Source organism: Triturus cristatus, chromosome 3_2 (genome assembly GCF_964204655.1).
Source record: "Triturus cristatus chromosome 3_2, aTriCri1.1, whole genome shotgun sequence".
NCBI classification, from domain to species: Eukaryota; Metazoa; Chordata; class Amphibia; order Caudata; family Salamandridae; genus Triturus; species Triturus cristatus.
In genome coordinates this window covers 589139638-589158510 of record NC_140584.1, presented here as the reverse complement: position 1 = coordinate 589158510, position 18873 = coordinate 589139638, and the positions used below count along the sequence as shown (strand labels likewise).

Below are 18873 nucleotides of genomic sequence, written 5' to 3'. Positions count from 1 at the left end.
CCCAAAGTATCGGGCTCCCCAGCCAGAACATCAAAACTATTCGTACAGATAATAGAGGGCTCAAGGTAGCCTACAACATCATGAGTGGGAGATGAGGGCAATGGAGGGGGGTGTCGGACAGCGAGTCTGGCTCAAGACCCGATGTTGTGGACTCGTGGCCGATCCCTACTCCTTTTTTTAAGGATTTTTGGAACATCTGGGGGACAGTGGTTGGGCGCAGGGGAATGGAATCCTTGTTGGCAAAATCAGAAGGCAACTCAACACCTAAAAGCCCTTCACATTCCGTGATCAGATTATCAATTCTGTTCATTACAGAGTTATTGGTGGCAGTTGCACTCTTTGCTGCTTTCCTTGCCTTTTTCCCCTTGCCCACCCTGCTAACGGGGCACATAGCCCCCCCTGTACTCTCCATAGTTTTCCTTTTAACCATTCCCAGCCTGAGAGTCAGCTGCCTAAATCGCCAACAAAAGTCACAGGTGGAATGATTGTATCAACAAGCGCGTTTGAACTGGCTTCTGGAGATAAAAAATTTGCAGGGTGTTTAGAACATAGTCAATTTAGGGACACCCCAAGAGAGGAAAATAACAAACAGTTACGAATGGTTTGCACAGCCTACAGCCTACAGTCACACAGTACCTTAAAATGGCTTCTGGGGTTTTTTGTGGCAGAGGTGTTCCAAGAAGATAGATGAAAGGGCTCTGGATTTCAGGAAGGGGGGGAGAGGCAGCGCTTTAAGTACGATGGCAACGCCTCTCCTGTAGAGGGTCAGCGGTATAGTCGTTGGACTGGGTGGAGCCAGGTGGGCGAGAGGAAGAGGAGGGGCGAGGACAGGACGCGGCAGATAGAGTAGGGACAGGGAAGGTGATGGATGCAGCCCAATAAAGTTAGATGTAGACGAATCCTGGTGTCTGTCATTATTTGCTGCTAGACATCACAGCTGGCGACGAGGGTGGGATGGTATAGCCCAGTACCCCCACGAGCTGGAGAAAACGTGCCCCTGTCCCTTGGTGTGGCCGGTAACGTACAATAGAGAAAAAAACGTACCCTGCGTCGAGCGCTGAGCCGCACTGTATCGAGTGCCACCAGAGGACGTGAGAGCAGGAGCGGGCGCCCACCCCGACTGATGCTGGCGGTTCCTGTGGTGACCGGTGGTTATACCGGAGCGGGAAACCACGTGGCTGCATGAGCGCTGCTACGCGCTAAATGACGATCTCACGCCCGATGCGTGAGCAACGGCACGTGTGAGGAAAAGAACGTCGGGTGCTCACCCCGAGTGCGCTGTGCCAGGTAATGAGGCCTGAAGTGCATGTGATGCACTAGGAGAGTGTTGTGACTGTGAAGATTAGTGCAGCAGGCTGGCTGAGAGTGGCAGACGAGACCTCGTGGGAGTGAGCAACCCTGAGCGGTGGCCATCTTGGAGTCAGGCGGTCCTGAGTGGGACATCCCCATAAGAAGTATAGGGGCGGCCATCTTTAAGTCAGGCCCGAACTTAAATAAGCACCTGACAAGCCAAGAGAAAGAAGGAAAGGTACCAAGTATCAGCCAAAGGCAAGACAAGAATAAGTGTGCCCGTGGGAGGACTGGACGAGTTAGGCACGTGTTGTCAGGATGTCGAATCATAACTTGCCGCAACGGGCTGAAACCACGCCGATCGTGACGAGGGTGTCGCACCTGCGCCCACCAGAGCCCCTACCGTTGACGGTTGGGGAGAGTATGGGCCCCAGATGGCAAGAATGGCTGGAAGATTTTGAGGATTACATTTAAGGGTCAAAGGTGACCGAAGATGAGGACAAAGTGATTGCGCTGCGCAATCTGGTCGGCAAAGAGATTAGCAAGATCATCAAGGAACTACCTCGTGCGGACACCGGAACTTATGATAAAGTGCGTGAGGCACTCAACAGAAAGTTTCTGCCGAAACTATGAGAGGTACACCTTTCATCAAGCTCGTCAAGGGAAAGAAGAGGTGATGAGTTTGTTCATAACACGACTGCGTCGATTGTCCCGATATTGCAATTTTGATGCTTTCTCAACGGATGATGCCATCCGGTCGCAGATCATTGATGGGTGTCAGTCGGAGACACTGAGGAGGAGGCTGCTGAGGAAAAGTCACAACCTAGAGGAAATAGAAGAGATGACTCGAGTGTATGACCAGGCGGAGGAGCAAGCTAAGAGTATGGAAGCCGGGCGCCCTGAAAGACGGGAGCAAGCATGCCGGGTGCAAGACAGTCACCGACGTAGACACTCGAAGGAGCGCCGATACCACTCTAGGCCCTCCTCGCGCCAGAGGTACACTGAGCACAGAAGACACGGATCGAGGAGGAAAGACAAGAGGCAGGAAGGGGGAAAGAAGTGTTACCGATGTGGATATGACTTCCCGCACCGAGAAGCGTGTCCAGCCATGGGGAAGCAATGCCGGAAGTGTGGGCGAACTAATCATTTTGAGGCGACTTGTGGTGAATATCGCCGGGAGAGGAAGGATGATGCGATGAGGCCGACTCGTTCGGACACCAGGCGACACCACGTGAAAGCAGTACAAGATCGGCCAATATCGTCCTTCAGCTCATCTCATTCCAGCCGGGAATCCAGGAGATCTCGCTGGGCAAGAAGGTCACCATCTGTGGACTCTCGATCAGGGTCGTGCGAATCTGAGTACACGGTCGAGTATGCCAGTATGGTTGCCGATCCAGACCAATTGAAGACCTACCCCAGACTGGACATCAGTGTGGGCAATCATGACACGCAATTTGTCCTGGACAGTGGGACATCACTGAATTACATCCCGGTGACGGAGTACAAAAAGATGAAGCCACCACCACCGTTGTGCCCGGCATACGTCCGAGTTTTCACCTGGATGTCCAAGAAACCACTCCCCTGTCTAGGGTAATTCCAAACCACTCTTCGGCACCAGAACAAGTCGATATCTGCTGTAGTACATGTAATTGATGGCCCGGAAGCTGATTGCCTCCTCAGCTTACCGACGGCCGAGAGACTTCGTCTGGTTGAGATCTTATATCATGTCAGTGGGGATCAGGACATACTACACAAATTCCCCAAGCTGTTCACGGGGTTGGGAAGGCTGAACAAATGTCAAGTCCGGCTCCACATCAATGAGCAGGTCCGACCTGTCGCTCAACATCCCGACGGGTACCATACCACCTTCAGCAAGCTGTGGAGGATGAGCTGCAAGAACTGCTCGCGTCAGACATCATTGAAAGGACTGATGGCCCCACCCCATGGGTGTCACCAGTAGTCATCGTCCCCAAGAAGGGCACTTCTGGAAAAGTGAGATTGTGTGTGGATATGCGGCTTCCCAACACCGCGATTGAGCGTGAACGACATCCTGGGCCTCATTTGAGTGATATGATTGCTGCGCTAAATGGGGCCAGAGTATTCTCAAAATTGGACTTAAACAAAGGCTACCACCAGCTGGAACTACATGAACGATCCAGGTACATAACGACGTTTGCGACACACCTGGGTCTATATCGTTATAAACGATTAAGCTTTGGCATTTCTTCTGCTGCGGAGATCTTTCAGGAAGCAATACGCCAAACCATATGTCACATACCTAACACGCTAAACTATAGTGATGACATTCTTGTGTATGGGTCCAACGTCCAAGAACATGACAAGGCCCTTGATAGGGTATGTCACGCTCTCTTGGACGCCAACCTGACATTGAACAAAGAGAAGTGTGAGTTCCATCGGTCCACACTCAAGTTCTTTGGGCATGTGTTTTCTGGAGCAGGGATGAAGCCGGACCCTGAGAAAGTGCTGGCTTTAAATGACACCAAGAGCCCTCAGGATGTGAGCGATGTCCGTTCCTTTCTGGGCATGGCCAGTTATTGTGCGAGGTACATTAAAGACTATGCTACCATCAGTCATCCACTTCGCATCCTCACCAAGCAGGGACAATTGTTTGACTGGACCCGTCAGTGTGAGCAGGCCTTTCAGGACATCAATCGGGCCGTTGAGACAGCTGACAACTTGGCATACTTTGACCCCAAACGGAAGACGGAAATAACCGTGGACGCCAGCCCGGTGGGCCTAGGGGCGATCCTGGCTCAGTATGACCACGAGGAGGACCAGAGACATATCATAGCGTATGCAAGTCGTAGTTTGTCTGACACCGAAAAGGCTTACTCTCAGCCAGAGAAGGAGAGTCTAGCGGTCGTCTGGGCCTGCGAACACTTCCATGTGTTCATCTACGGCAAGCACTTCACGATGGTGACAGATCACCAGGCGCTCGTCACCATCTTTGGAAATCCACGGTCGAAGATGCCACCTCGGATAGAGCGGTGGGGCTTGCGTTTGCAAGAATACACCTACACCATACTGCACAAGCCGGGCAAGTCAGCCAACCCGGCCGACTACATGTCTCGCCACCCAAGACCTGCGCCGGCACCCAAGGCATCAATTTCTGAGGAATACGTCCACTTTGTCGTGGGCCAGGCTCAACCGCCGGCGGTTCCACTGGAGGCCATTGTGGAAGCGACGGCGCAAGACGTCATTCTTCAGAAAGTACTCAGTCGCCTGCAGACCAACAGGTGGAGAGCGGATGATGATGAGGACCCGGAAGATCTAGCTGGCCACCAAGAATTGCAGGCATTCAGACACGTGAGTGAGGAGCTGTCTGCCACCTCAGAAGGGCTTCTGCTAAGGGATCACAGGATTGTTATCCCGACGCGACTACGACAAGGGATTGTCAATCTAGCTCACGAAGGTCATCGTGGGGTAGTTGCAACGAAGCGGGCCCTGAGAGAGCGAGTGTGGTTCCCGTTATTAGATCAAATGGTGGAACGGACTCTCAAAGACTGTCTACAATGTCAGCTTGTTAGCCAAGGAAGTCCCCCAGCTCCCTTGCGAATGACTGAATTACCCAGTGGCGTGTGGCAGGAACTTGCAATGGACTTCTATGGACCCCTTCAGTCAGGGAAATATGTCCTGGCAATTATGGACAAATATTCGCGGTTCCCGATAGCCCAGTTTGTATCATCCACCAATGCGTCCAGCACTCTCGCGGTACTGGATGAAGTGTTCGCGGCGTGGGGTATTCCAAAGGTGCTCAAAACGGACAATGGCCCCCCGTTCAACGGACATGAGTTTAGTGATTTTGCGCAGCACATGAACTTCACGCATCGGAAAATAATGCCCTTATGGCCGCAGGCAAATGGCACCATTGAAAGATTTATGGCCACTCAGAAGAAAACGTTTCAACAAGCGATCTGTGAGAGAAGGGACCTCCAGGTGGCTCTCAATGAGGTTCTCCGTGCCTATAGGACAACTCCCCATGCCACCACGGGTAAATGCCCTGCCACCCTAATGCTAGGAAGACCGATTCGGAATAGGATACCCACATGGGAAGGCGGTCTACGAGCAGTCTCACCGATTCGCATGCATCAAGAGGTTGTGTCTGCAGATCGTCGTGGGAAAGAGAGAATGAAATCGTATGCAGACGCCAGAAGGTGAGCACGATCACCTTCCTTCCATGAAGGAGACTGTGTCCTCGTCAAGCAGGAGCAACGCCGAAAAACAGACTGCAGGTTCCGAGCTGAACCATTGACAATCACTCAGACGAAGGGTACCATGGTGACCGCAGAATCGGACAGTCGAAGAGTCACCCGAAATGCGTCTTGTTTTCAGAAATGCACGCCTGGTATGAAGGAGTCACTTCAAAGACTGAGTGGGCAACCAGAGAGTGAGGTTTGTGGGCAACATGCTGGAGCTGCCGAGAGTCTGGGCCCTGGGCCTGAAGGAGATTCCGAGGCTGTGCCAGGAACGATGTCAATGAGACCGAGACAGGACATTCGCAGACCGCGACGACTGATAGAAGAACTATAAACAAGTCAGTCATTTCTTTTCGTTTGTTAAAAAGGGGGAAGATGTAGAGGGTCAGCGGTATAGTCGTTGGGCTGGGTGGAGCCAGGTGGGCGAAAGGAAGAGGAGGGGCGAGGACAGGACGCGGCAGATAGAGTAGGGACAGGGAAGGTGATGGATGCAGCCCAATAAAGTTAGATGTAGACGAATCCTGGTGTCTGTCATTATTTGCTGCTAGACATCACATCCCCCTCACTGGCGGCAGCTGCGGGCTTCGCACTGGCCTCTGGCCTCTCATCAGCAAAGGGGACTTGCAGTCCCCTTTGCTGATGGTGCCGGTAGAAAGGATGACCTCGTCGTGCTCTGGGACTCCAGTCCCACCAGGGTTAAAGATCAGGCACTGGGGGCCCCTTTGAGCAATGAGGCGCTGGATTTCACAAAGGTGAGAGCTGGTTTTGCTGAAATGATGTCCCCAGCGTATGTGCATCTCCTTGGCTTCCCCCTCCTGAAGCCCCGCCTCACTGCCTGTATCAGCGCCGATGCTCAATCAACTGCTTTTGGTGCTGCTTAAAAACTGACAGGCATTTCCGTGAGGAGCAGCCTCCCGCTCTGCGCGATAGCAGGTTTTTTATTGACAAGACTGTGTTTTCAACTAGCAAGGTATTGTATTATAACGCTGTTGTGATATTCACCCCCCCCCCGTTAATAATCTAAGATGCCACAACACGCAAGTTAAAAAATAATTAAATGAAATAATGAAATATTAATGATTTTTAGTTATCTGTGAACAAGGGAAACCTTGATTCTTGCTTTAAATCCCGATTGAATGCAAATTTCCTTTGGAATAGTTAAAAAGTATGGTTAGTCTGCCAAAATACACTAGTCTGCATTGACATTCGGCAGCATAACTTCAAGAGACATGCCCACACACCCTCATCCAACTAAAAAGTCGACCTGGCATAGGGTGCGGCTGGTGCCATCAGGGTGAATTGGAGTGGGTGCCTCTGACCTTGGATGGCTGAGGATGCAATGCTGAGCGGATGCTGGGCATGGTAGCTGCCAGCCGCCTCAGCCCCTCCCCTATGCGTGAGTCTGAGTTCCAGGCCCTCAGCTCTCTGTATACAATGTGAGTACCACCGGCGAAGACATAGAATACAGCATGCCAAATATTCTCAGATGGGGGGGCGTGAGGGCAGCCGAAACATGTCCCCCTGCCGAGGCTGACACTGGGGACGGAAGAGGAGCCCCCACCGCAGGCCAGAGGCCTAGAGTCATGGCGGATGAGTAAGGAGCCATTGGAAGGAGGCACGGGTATTGCTGGTGCACGTGCACCCCCTTCTGTTATTTGGGAGAAAATCATAGGTGCAGATTTACAAGCCCCTTGCGCCACTTTTGCGTCACTTTTAACATGGGAAAAGTGACGCAAAAGTGGCGCAAGGGGCTTGTAAATATGCATAGAAACGACAAGAAAAGGTACTAAGTCAAAGCTACAGAAGCTAGTAGGAAGCTATAAACAAAGTGAAAGGACCTCTCAAATGAATACATCAATGTGTCAGAGGCAAAGAGTCCATCAGCCCACCCTTATTGGCGGAGCATCGTCATTTGAGACTCTACGGGGTCAAAAAGTCTGGGCCAACAATGTCGAACCAGCCGGCTCTACTGAGTGCCCGACCAAATGATCCCCGGTAGTGAAAACTCCTGACACAATGTGTAGACTCAAGAGAAAAGGTGCAGTGCTAAAAAAGTGATGGTGTACTAAAAATGACTACGTGGGCAAAAATATTCTTTAATAGAGATTGACCAGGTGTCATGTCTAAAAAAGACCAACTAGTCTTGAAAAAATAGACTATAACTCAATTTGGTCTCCAAGGGTCGACATGTTTCAGCCGAGGTGGTCACCTGACCCGGCTTTCTTCAGGACCTATATCAGTGAAACTAAAACTACTGCAAAAAGTGATATGTCAAAATGAGACAATGTGAAAAACAGGAAGACATAAGGTTTGTGGCAACAGCCACCCTACCGGGCAAGTAATTTTATGCTCGGGTATAGGAACTTGGTCCTCTTTCCTGAAACACACAAAAGAAAGGTACAACACACAATGAAAAACAGCTCCCATAACCAGCTTCCACAGTGACTATTGGACACTGTCAAACTCTTGAAACCCAAAACATGGTTACTTCTTACAAAAAGGAGAATAGTAAAAAAAAATTTTCAACTCACCCAACTTTCTGTGGGAGGACAGCCTCACCTCACCCGGCTGACTGCTCGGAGAAGGAGGCACCGCTCTGTTGACAGGTAGGAAAAGACACAACAAGTTGCATGTAGATACTTGTCTATCTACTTCCCCTACTCTTCGTTCAACATCACAACCCAATTTAAAATAATAACTCTAAAAGAACCACCCTAAAAAGTCAAAAATAGGCCTGGTGTCTGGGAAACTGGCAATGTGTCGCCTTCTACCCAAACAGCTGTCTTTCTCCCAGTGTGCCTATATATTAAGATGTATGTCATGTAGTTAAAGGGCACCCTTCCTATGCTGCCAGAACCACAGCTTCATTCTGTGAATCCTCAAACACGAGACCCAACAGAGTTCTGGCCCTCCATAGTTAAGTTATTAAACAGAAGTGGTACCATGACATTAACCATTCCCCAAGTCCAAATGTCAAAAACTAGGGTCATGAAACAGAGTCTACTCGTTACGAGGTCAGACAATTCCCTCTCCTTACCTATCCGTCGATTCCTCGAGCCGGACTCCGCGCAGTCTGGGAGGTGACTGCAGGCAAGTGAGGCTTCTTTAAATACACCCTCTGATACGGACGATCCTTCACAGGTGTAGGCAATCGTCTCGTGTCTATTGACGAGTATCTTAAGAGCGCATGAGCCGAAAGCGAAACGCTAATCTCAGGCGCATGCGCAGTACAACAATATACGCGCGAGTGTGTACAGCATTTCCCTTGAGCCTGCGCTGTAAAAACTCAAAGTTTACATGACTCTTGCCATGAATGGGACACTAGTCTACCACTCATGTGCGGTCTTCAACACTGCAGGACGATGAAAACCATCGCTCGGGGGTACATTGAACATTACAAATGTAAATTTCACTCCCTGCGATCAAACAGAGGGGGATGTCCTATTGTATACAGGCCAGAGTATAGTAAATGAAAGCGTGAAACGATAGTGTTTTCACTCGTACTAATCACCAGCACCAAATAGTTAAAAAACTCATAACACTGGATCACCTTGCAATATTCACACTCTCTCGATATCCCGAGGTGGAAACAATTGTATTTTGGGTGGTTCTGCCTCTCAATCAATTAGCCATCATTAAGACGGCAGGGCGAGTAAATATACTTGGACAACCTATATAGCACAAATAGTGCTTGATCAGTCAACAAAATCTCAGTCGGCCAAATCAAGTAGCGACTCACACAAAGGCATGGAACATGGGCTACACCTCAGAGGTTCAAACGCACGACACCTACACCAGTGGAGTCAACCTGGATATTGTATATGCCTCGGTGTCAGGGAAGAAGGGAGGGCCAATCTATACACCCACTTTCTACAACCACTTGGTGGCAAACAGCTCTGAGAATCACACGCAGCCTGGGAATAATGGTATAATCAATCGAGTATCCTTGTAAATACGTCAGAATGAAATTACTACAAGACATATTTACAACGAACCCTCTTTCGTAGGTGTATCCTCATGCAGCCAGTGGAACCATACATTCTTTGTTGATTTCTGATTTTAGAACAGTCAAAGGCCATCATGCAATCTCCACTGTACTGTATGGGTCTAAAAAATACCCAAACTCCAGTTGAGCAGACACACGGTTCACACCAAAGTCCATGGGATTTTGTCATTTAAGCCATGTGTGTCTGTGCCCATCCTGAAAATCATCCTCTGCTCTCTCAGAAACAAAAAACGAGTGATGTCAGTAACATGCTGGGGAATCAGAGGTCGACCCACCTCAGCTCATCGGCTCTATGTTGTTTAGCCAACATAGAGCCGATGAGCTGAGGTGGGTCGTGCTGGAACGACCTCTGATTCCCCAGCATGTTACTGACATCACTCGTTTTTTGTTTCTGAGAGAGCAGAGGATGATTTTCAGGATGGGCACAGACACACATGGCTTAAATGACAAAATCCCATGGACTTTGGTGTGAACCGTGTGTCTGCTCAACTGGAGTTTGGGTATTTTTTAGACCCATACAGTACAGTGAGATTGCATGATGGCCTTTGACTGTTCTAAAATCAGAAATCAACAAAGAATGTATGGTTCCACTGGCTGCATGAGGATACACCTACGAAAGAGGGTTCGTTGTAAATATGTCTTGTAGTAATTTCATTCTGACGTATTTACAAGGATACTCGATTGATTATACCATTATTCCCAGGCTGCGTGTGATTCTCAGAGCTGTTTGCCACCAAGTGGTTGTAGAAAGTGGGTGTATAGATTGGCCCTCCCTTCTTCCCTGACACCGAGGCATATACAATATCCAGGTTGACTCCACTGGTGTAGGTGTCGTGCGTTTGAACCTCTGAGGTGTAGCCCATGTTCCATGCCTTTGTGTGAGTCGCTACTTGATTTGGCCGACTGAGATTTTGTTGACTGATCAAGCACTATTTGTGCTATATAGGTTGTCCAAGTATATTTACTCGCCTTGCCGTCTTAATGATGGCTAATTGATTGAGAGGCAGAACCACCCAAAATACAATTGTTTCCACCTCGGGATATCGAGAGAGTGTGAATATTGCAAGGTGATCCAGTGTTATGAGTTTTTTAACTATTTGGTGCTGGTGATTAGTACGAGTGAAAACACTATCGTTTCACGCTTTCATTTACTATACTCTGGCCTGTATACAATAGGACATCCCCCTGTTTGATCGCAGGGAGTGAAATTTACATTTGTAATGTTCAATGTACCCCCGAGCGATGGTTTTCATCGTCCTGCAGTGTTGAAGACCGCACATGAGTGGTAGACTAGTGTCCCATTCATGGCAAGAGTCATGTAAACTTTGAGTTTTTACAGCGCAGGCTCAAGGGAAATGCTGTACACACTCGCGCGTATATTGTTGTACTGCGCATGCGTCTGAGATTAGCGTTTCGCTTTCGGCTCATGCGCTCTTAAGATACTCGTCAATAGACACGAGACGATTGCCTACACCTGTGAAGGATCGTCCGTATCAGAGGGTGTATTTAAAGAAGCCTCACTTGCCTGCAGTCACCTCCCAGACTGCGCGGAGTCCGGCTCGAGGAATCGACAGATAGGTAAGGAGAGGGAATTGTCTGACCTCGTAACGAGTAGACTCTGTTTCATGACCCTAGTTTTTGACATTTGGACTTGGGGAATGGTTAATGTCATGGTACCACTTCTGTTTAATAACTTAACTATGGAGGGCCAGAACTCTGTTGGGTCTCGTGTTTGAGGATTCACAGAATGAAGCTGTGGTTCTGGCAGCATAGGAAGGGTGCCCTTTAACTACATGACATACATCTTAATATATAGGCACACTGGGAGAAAGACAGCTGTTTGGGTAGAAGGCGACACATTGCCAGTTTCCCAGACACCAGGCCTATTTTTGACTTTTTAGGGTGGTTCTTTTAGAGTTATTATTTTAAATGGGGTTGTGATGTTGAACGAAGAGTAGGGGAAGTAGATAGACAAGTATCTACATGCAACTTGTTGTGTCTTTTCCTACCTGTCAACAGAGCAGTGCCTCCTTCTCCGAGCAGTCAGCCGGGTGAGGTGAGGCTGTCCTCCCACAGAAAGTTGGGTGAGTTGAAAATTTTTTTTTACTATTCTCCTTTTTGTAAGAAGTAACCATGTTTTGGGTTTCAAGAGTTTGACAGTGTCCAATAGTCACTGTGGAAGCTGGTTATGGGAGCTGTTTTTCATTGTGTGTTGTACCTTTCTTTTGTGTGTTTCAGGAAAGAGGACCAAGTTCCTATACCCGAGCATAAAATTACTTGCCCGGTAGGGTGGCTGTTGCCACAAACCTTATGTCTTCCTGTTTTTCACATTGTCTCATTTTGACATATCACTTTTTGCAGTAGTTTTAGTTTCACTGATATAGGTCCTGAAGAAAGCCGGGTCAGGTGACCACCTCGGCTGAAACATGTCGACCCTTGGAGACCAAATTGAGTTATAGTCTATTTTTTCAAGACTAGTTGGTCTTTTTTAGACATGACACCTGGTCAATCTCTATTAAAGAATATTTTTGCCCACGTAGTCATTTTTAGTACACCATCACTTTTTTAGCACTGCACCTTTTCTCTTGAGTCTACACATTGTGTCAGGAGTTTTCACTACCGGGGATCATTTGGTCGGGCACTCAGTAGAGCCGGCTGGTTCGACATTGTTGGCCCAGACTTTTTGACCCCGTAGAGTCTCAAATGACGATGCTCCGCCAATAAGGGTGGGCTGATGGACTCTTTGCCTCTGACACATTGATGTATTCATTTGAGAGGTCCTTTCACTTTGTTTATAGCTTCCTACTAGCTTCTGTAGCTTTGACTTAGTACCTTTTCTTGTCGTTTCTATGTAGTTAGGGGTATCAAGGTACGTTAGTCGTTAAACTATCTCCCCGTGGACCCTTGTGTATATGGTGTTTTTGCTTGTAAATATGCCCCATAGATTGTTATTTTTTTCCTTTGTTCCTGAAACGTTATGTTACGATTCGTTTTTTTGCGCTTGTATATTTCCTTATTTTTCATGGTGTGTTTTTACTGTCCACAACATCATGGAAACAGATGAACTGCAGGCCTCGACCAAGAGTGGCTACAAGCACGTGGCGGCAGGGGCGCTGCCTCCATTGGTGGAGTGGGACCGGGGCCCTGGGAACAAACGGAACCCTGCTTGTTTTTGTGTTTTATAATTCCATCAGCCGCCAACGGGAGCCTTCCCTTCCTTTCACTGAGACCCGGGGCACACTGGCTGCGCTCCTGCATGAAGAAGGCTTCCCGAATGGCGGCTGGTTACCCCAAGCCCCATGGACACCCCTCAAGGTACTAGCCCTGGCGAATGACACAATATCCCTCTCTCGGAACATTCGACTTCAGTCGTTTCATTTCTCGTGGGGTGTCCCCACTTGGGCCTGTGTTTTGTCCCTGAGAGTGGTGTGTACTGGACGTCACTGGAGAGTGGCTTTTTCTAGAAGTCAGGTGAGTTGATTGGACGCCGGGGCCGAAGGGTCGAGGTGGATGGACAGCAAGAAAGGGTCAGGTCGGAGGTAGGGGTGAATGAAGTAGCTTTTCCAGACCATGTGAGAAAGGGGATCAGTTTGAGTGACACAGGAATGGGGGTGTAAATTAGAGGGACAGTGAGAAGAAAAGTTTGAAGGGACACTGGGGAGGAGAGGCAGGAGATGGCGGGTCAAAGGAGCACTGGGAAGGGGTAGGTGGAAGGAACCCATAGAATAGGGGATTATTTAGAGCAAGCTCTAAGAAGGGGTTGGGTTGGAGGAATATTAATAGGGAGGGAGGAGAGGGACTGGAGAGACTGGAATAGGCTGGTTTTGGACAGAAATACAGAATAAGTGACTGAGGCGATTTAGAAGGGTAGGGATGTTTGGCTGGACACAAGGAGGAAGAGGGTGGGCTAGAGGGACACTCCGCAGAAGAAGTTTGAGGGACACTCGTAAAAAGAGGAGGATTGAAGGGACATTGAAAAATTGACGATCAGTGAAACACTGGGAAGGAGGATAAAGAGACACAGAAAGGAGGGAGTTTAAATTACAGAGACAGAGAAAAGCAGGTGGCAGACTAGAGGTGAACTAGCAGGAGGCGGGAGGCATACAGGACCTTAGAGAGTAAGATGGATGGACACTGGAGGAGGACACGATGAAATGACCGAGAGAGAGGGAGATGGGTTTAGATGGATAGTAAAGCGAAGGTGAAGGATTAGTAGGTTCATGCGCGTCACAAGTTGTAGGAAGCACTGCATTTACCTGGCTTGGGTGTTCCCAGTAGGGGCCTGCTCCTGAGTCTCCGCTGCAGGGGGGAGGCTGGTGGAGTCTCCAGCTTCGATAGGGAACCTTCGGGCTGGCGGGCTTTCCTGGGAACTCATATCTCACCCCAAGCTCTCTCTGCAGGGAGGAAAGGAAGGCATGTAAACGCAGTAAGGATTGCTTTGCGAAGCCATTGATGGATGGGACCGTGAGTGCAGTTTGGAGCAGGCCAGTACTCCATCTTACACCATCTGGATGCGCATGTTGGTCATACGCCGTCAAAACCTAAGAGGTGAACTTCCACTCTGAGATGCACGTATTGGCTTCAAACAAGTCGGACCTGGATGTCTTTTCTTTGACTGAGGTGCACATATAAAGATATTCAAGCACTAGACTTGGTCATCCACCCTGCACTACAAAATGAAGATATTTCTATGCATGCACTAAGGTCAGGAGCTGCTGTTCAAACACCCATGAAAACCATCCCGTCAGCTGCAGGGAATACTAGTTCTGGGAATAAGGCAACTGGATCTTGCTGGAGAAAAGGACCCTAAGGAGGTCTCTGATCAAAGAAAGGTAAGGAATCCCTACAAAACCCAAAGGAATATTATTGAACTACACAATAACCCGTAGTAACGTTTCCCACTGGAGCAGAGGGCTCTTCAGGGAAATCAAGCATGGTGTAAATCCAACACCAAATCCAGATGTAAACAAACACTCCAAGGAAAAGTGCACACTAATCGACAACTGTTTCAAAAGCAAGATTGGCTCAATTTACTGCTTAAAGACATGAAAGAAGCACCAGAAATCAATATGAGCAGCTCATCCCACAATAAACCCAAATGCATAGACTTCAAAACCCTCTCCAATGGCGACCTTTCAAATTTTCCCTGCTCACTCAAGGCCATCTCACACATATATGAGATCAATTGCTTATTAAAAGGAATTAAATCACTGGTGAATCTCCCATGGCGTTGCTCAAATTCCTGAACGCCTCCTCCACCCGATGATTCCCTCAAGATTCAACAGATCTTTCCTTCCTGAAGACGCCTAGCCTAGCTCCCGATGACCTGGTAAATGATTGTCTGAGCCAACGCACGCCACTCACAGACAAGGCAATCACCAACAAGCTACATGAGAAGATCAAGAGCAACAACATCATTCTGACAACCAGTCTGAGTTCAGGCTGCAATTCAGCACAGAGACAACTCAGTGGTGCACTTGGGTTCACTGACAACATGGACCCTTTCCTACTCATCCTGCAAAATCTCTCCAGTGACTTTGATTCAATCAACTATCAAATCCAATGCAATACCATTACCCCTAGAATGGGTTTGGATGGTGCCAGCCTGCACAGGTTCACATCCTCCCGAAGGATCAGAATCCAGCTGATCGAGGTGAACTCCTTCCCCTCGATCAGCTGATCTCCGCCATTCTGCAAAGATCCATCCTCTCCTGCTGGCCAGCAATGATGTCAATGTCTACGAGTATATACATTAACCCCAGCCCGTGGGTTTCTACTTAAGTGCCAACCTTCGCTGTAAGACTGACGTTGCACGCGATGAGAACAACTTTCTCTCCACCACATCATGATGGTCTTTGCATTGGACCTGGACTTCTGGAACACCATCTCAACTGAGGCAAATCCTTTACTGTTACCTGCCTGCATCACATTTCAGATCTGCTGTGTCAGCTACAAGACAGTGGATTGAAACACCCCCACCCCCTTAACTGGCAACCAAGACTACCATCTCTGAGGGTTTGTGCAGAACCCACTTCACCAGGCTTAAGACTATAAAGTGCCGGAGAGTGAAATATCAATGTCCTCGTGCACATGCAGTGTTGCCCACCCTCTCTGACCACCATCTTCCTGCAAAACTCCCTTTCCTTCCATGTGTTCTCTCTAGCCCCCTTTCCTGTACTCTTCTTGCCATTTACACAGATCTTTACATTTACAATCTACCGTACAGTACTTTGTAGCTAGGTTTCTGCTGAACAAATCACATACATTCATACATGCATACACTTTACCTGTCCATTGAAGGGCACAAACGAGGATTTTCTTACTAGACAATTTCACATCATATGCAAGCAAAGACGCCTACAGAGAGGCCAGCAGTGCTGTCGTTAGTAAATAGTTCTAAAGTTTGGGGCCTGTTCGTGGTGTCCTGGGTTACCATGCAGTATCTTTGGAGGGCACTGTTTCCAACCGGTGTTCCACGGCCACCAAGACTCGAGTCCAACAATTGGAGAGCTGAGTTACCATCTTTGAGGATGTCGGGTGCCAGAGATAGTGAAGCTGAGCAGCAAGGCTTCCTTTACGAGGTGGGTGGTCCTTGAGACTCCGGTGCAGCACAGCAATGTAAATGGTATGTCATATTATTTAAAAAACCAGTGCATACCATAAATTCTATGAAAAAGGCAACTTTAGCTTTATTTACAGGTAGGTTAACTAGGCTGATTCAAACTGAGGTACACAATAAACAGCCCTGGCGCACCCTGGGCCCGAGATCTAACCCAAAACGTATTTATAACATACATGCAGTCTGTGCTTTTTATGTGTGATTCTGTTGGGGCACCTTCAGTTGTTCTCAGAAACCTCTAGCACTTGTCCATCCTTGCTTTTATTTACTTCCAGCAGTCAACAGAGGTGCCAGACGAAGAAATGTATCTGGGTTTATGATCTAGTGTGTTAAGAACCTGCACACAAGGTGGCAGAGCACTCCAGAGAGGCAAAGTCAGTAAATACCAGTGGAAGAAAAAAAAATATGCCAAACATGAAATCTAGATCTTCAAAAAAGGTGTTATCTTTGTGATACATGATTTGAGATAACCAAATAAAATAGGCGCGTAGAGATTACAAAAGTTATTTTAGGAATAATGTGTCTCAAGTGTCACATCTAGTCTGGTGCTCAAGTGTACTTGCAAGTCAGATGGAAGGCTCGGCAACTCAGTGGGTTGGTGATGATGTAGATAGGTTGCCAGAAAAACAGTTCCAGAATATCCAGTAAGCTCGAAAAGATGCCAACAACTAAACTTGAAGGGCGTCCCACACAAGTTCCAACGCGTGGCAAGCTACAGGATGCTGAAACAAGGTCATAAACCTGTTGGTTCAGGGTGTTTGGTTGCCACGGTCAAGGACACACAATTCTTATGTAAGACCAGTGAATGGCCCAACGGGGTTCTCTCAATGTGTAAAGTAGAAAACGTATTGAAGTGAAACTAGCACCCACAAATGTTACTCATGGACCTACAGGGGTTTGGTTTCTAAACAGGCTGGTCTAGACCAAGTTGTTTTTTAGGTCTCGGCTAGCGAAGGCTGCGCTTGCGCAGTCTCGCTCGCGAGATTTAATGACTTGGAGAAGAGGGGCTTGAACCCGCCCCTCTTCTCCCCTGTTCTCCATTGGCTGGCCTCGTAAATGCTGGCCAGCCACTGGAGAAGAGGTCAGTCACTCCGATTAGGCCCCGTCCTTTTCGGATCGGGGGGCGTGGTTTTTGCGAAAAGTCTCAGGGAGGAGACAACAGCAAAACACGCCCCCGAATCCAAAAAGGACGCTGCCTTTCTCCGAGGCATTTCTGCTCTGCCTCGGAGAAAGGCAGTCGTGTGCTCGTCCGCTCCCCCTTCGTCCGGTTGCTGCTCTGGTCTCCTCACCTCTCCAAGGGTCCAGTTTGAACATGAAAAACCCGTGTTGGCCTCTGACGGGAAACCCGGCGGGTTAAGAGTTAAAGCTCCGCTCCCTGGGGAGTAAGAGGAGCGCTTCCTGCCTGAAAGTCATGCATGACGCAGCGAGTCACGGCCTGGGCCCTCCCCCGAGCTCTCGGCTCAGTGACAGAGCTGCAGCCGCCTGGGAGTCCTGAAGGGAAGCTCAAGGCTACGGAGCGCGGCTCGAGCTCGCAGTTGCGATCCCCGAGAATGTGACGTCTGAGCAGCTGCATGCGTCCGAGACCTGCACACAATGTCAGCATGAGAGCGGCGGTCGTGCTGGGGCTCCTGGCACTGGGATTCCCGCCCCCCGGCGCCTGCGAAGAAGGTGAGCGCGTGTCTTTGCGCTGTATTTGTGCACAGGTTGAGCGCCGCCCCCCTCACTCCCATAGGAGTGGAGGGTCTCTCTCGAGTTTTGACTACTTACGTTTCAGCTTCCATTGTATGTACCAACTTAACTCAGTTTCTTCTTCAGGTGAGCTAATATTTGAAACTAGACCAAATTCTGGCCAAACAGCAATGGGAGCGCAAGGGCAGGATGCAAGAGGGCAAACACCAATCAAGCAACAAGCCAGCGCCACCCCTAGCTCTGTTGTGGCCCTCGGCACCAGACCCCTATAAGTAAGGATACTTTTTAGAGTTACCGGGTGACTCCGTGTCACCAGGGGCGTCGTGGTCTATCCCTGGTCGTGCATTTGACACCCCTGGGAGTGGTTAACTGTTCACCTTAAATGAACCCACTGAACAGAGTGGTTTGTCGAACGGAAGTCTGGACTAGAATTGGGAGTAATTTGGAATCGTTAATTCTGCTGATATCTGTCGCGAGTAATAATACACTTAAACGTTTCTGGGCAAGACGTTCGTTTCTCGTGTTATTTTATTCCGAGGTTGTATTCTTTGGCATTGATTAACTAATTGGTAAAGATTGCACTTCTGCATTTCTAGTCCTTAAAAAACAAACAAATATAATTGTTGGTGAGCGTTGAGTCACCCGAACAATTTATTCCGAAAGCTTTTACGGGATTCGCCCTTCAAACGGTTGTGCACATTCCATTAAATACTTTAGTAACTATCCTGGTTGATAAAGACAAACTAAACTGCTTTAAAACAGCCCTTGCATTTGAAAGGGACGACTGTTTGCCACAGTGTGATTCTAAGCATGGAGAAGTTAGAGGAGCCTTCCTCAAACCTAGTGCACGGATGTCTGGTCTCAGCAGCGTGCAGATTTCTCGGCAGTGCACAAATCCTCGTCTGAGCCAGTGTTTGGATATCATGTCTCAGCAGCATGCAGATCTCTCGCCGGTGCCCAGCAGTGCTCAGAGTGCGTGGCGCTGTGCAGTCCCCTCTGCGGCTCCCGGCATGTGACCACGGCATGCGAGCCACCGTCCACGACCAGTCCAT

The 18873-nt window shown here is 48.7% G+C and overlaps 1 protein-coding gene across 1 annotated transcript in view; it reads right to left on the bottom strand.

The window, feature by feature from the left end:
• The window catches only part of FAM229A (family with sequence similarity 229 member A), a 37003-nt gene extending 23115 nt beyond the window's left edge, over nucleotides 1-13888 (bottom strand). Inside the window, exon 1 of the mRNA XM_085646846.1 lies at nucleotides 13770-13888. Within this exon, the coding sequence (XP_085502972.1) occupies nucleotides 13770-13888 (119 nt within the window). The remainder of the gene's footprint in view (nucleotides 1-13769) is intronic.
• Nucleotides 13889-18873: the final 4985 nt, after the last annotated feature.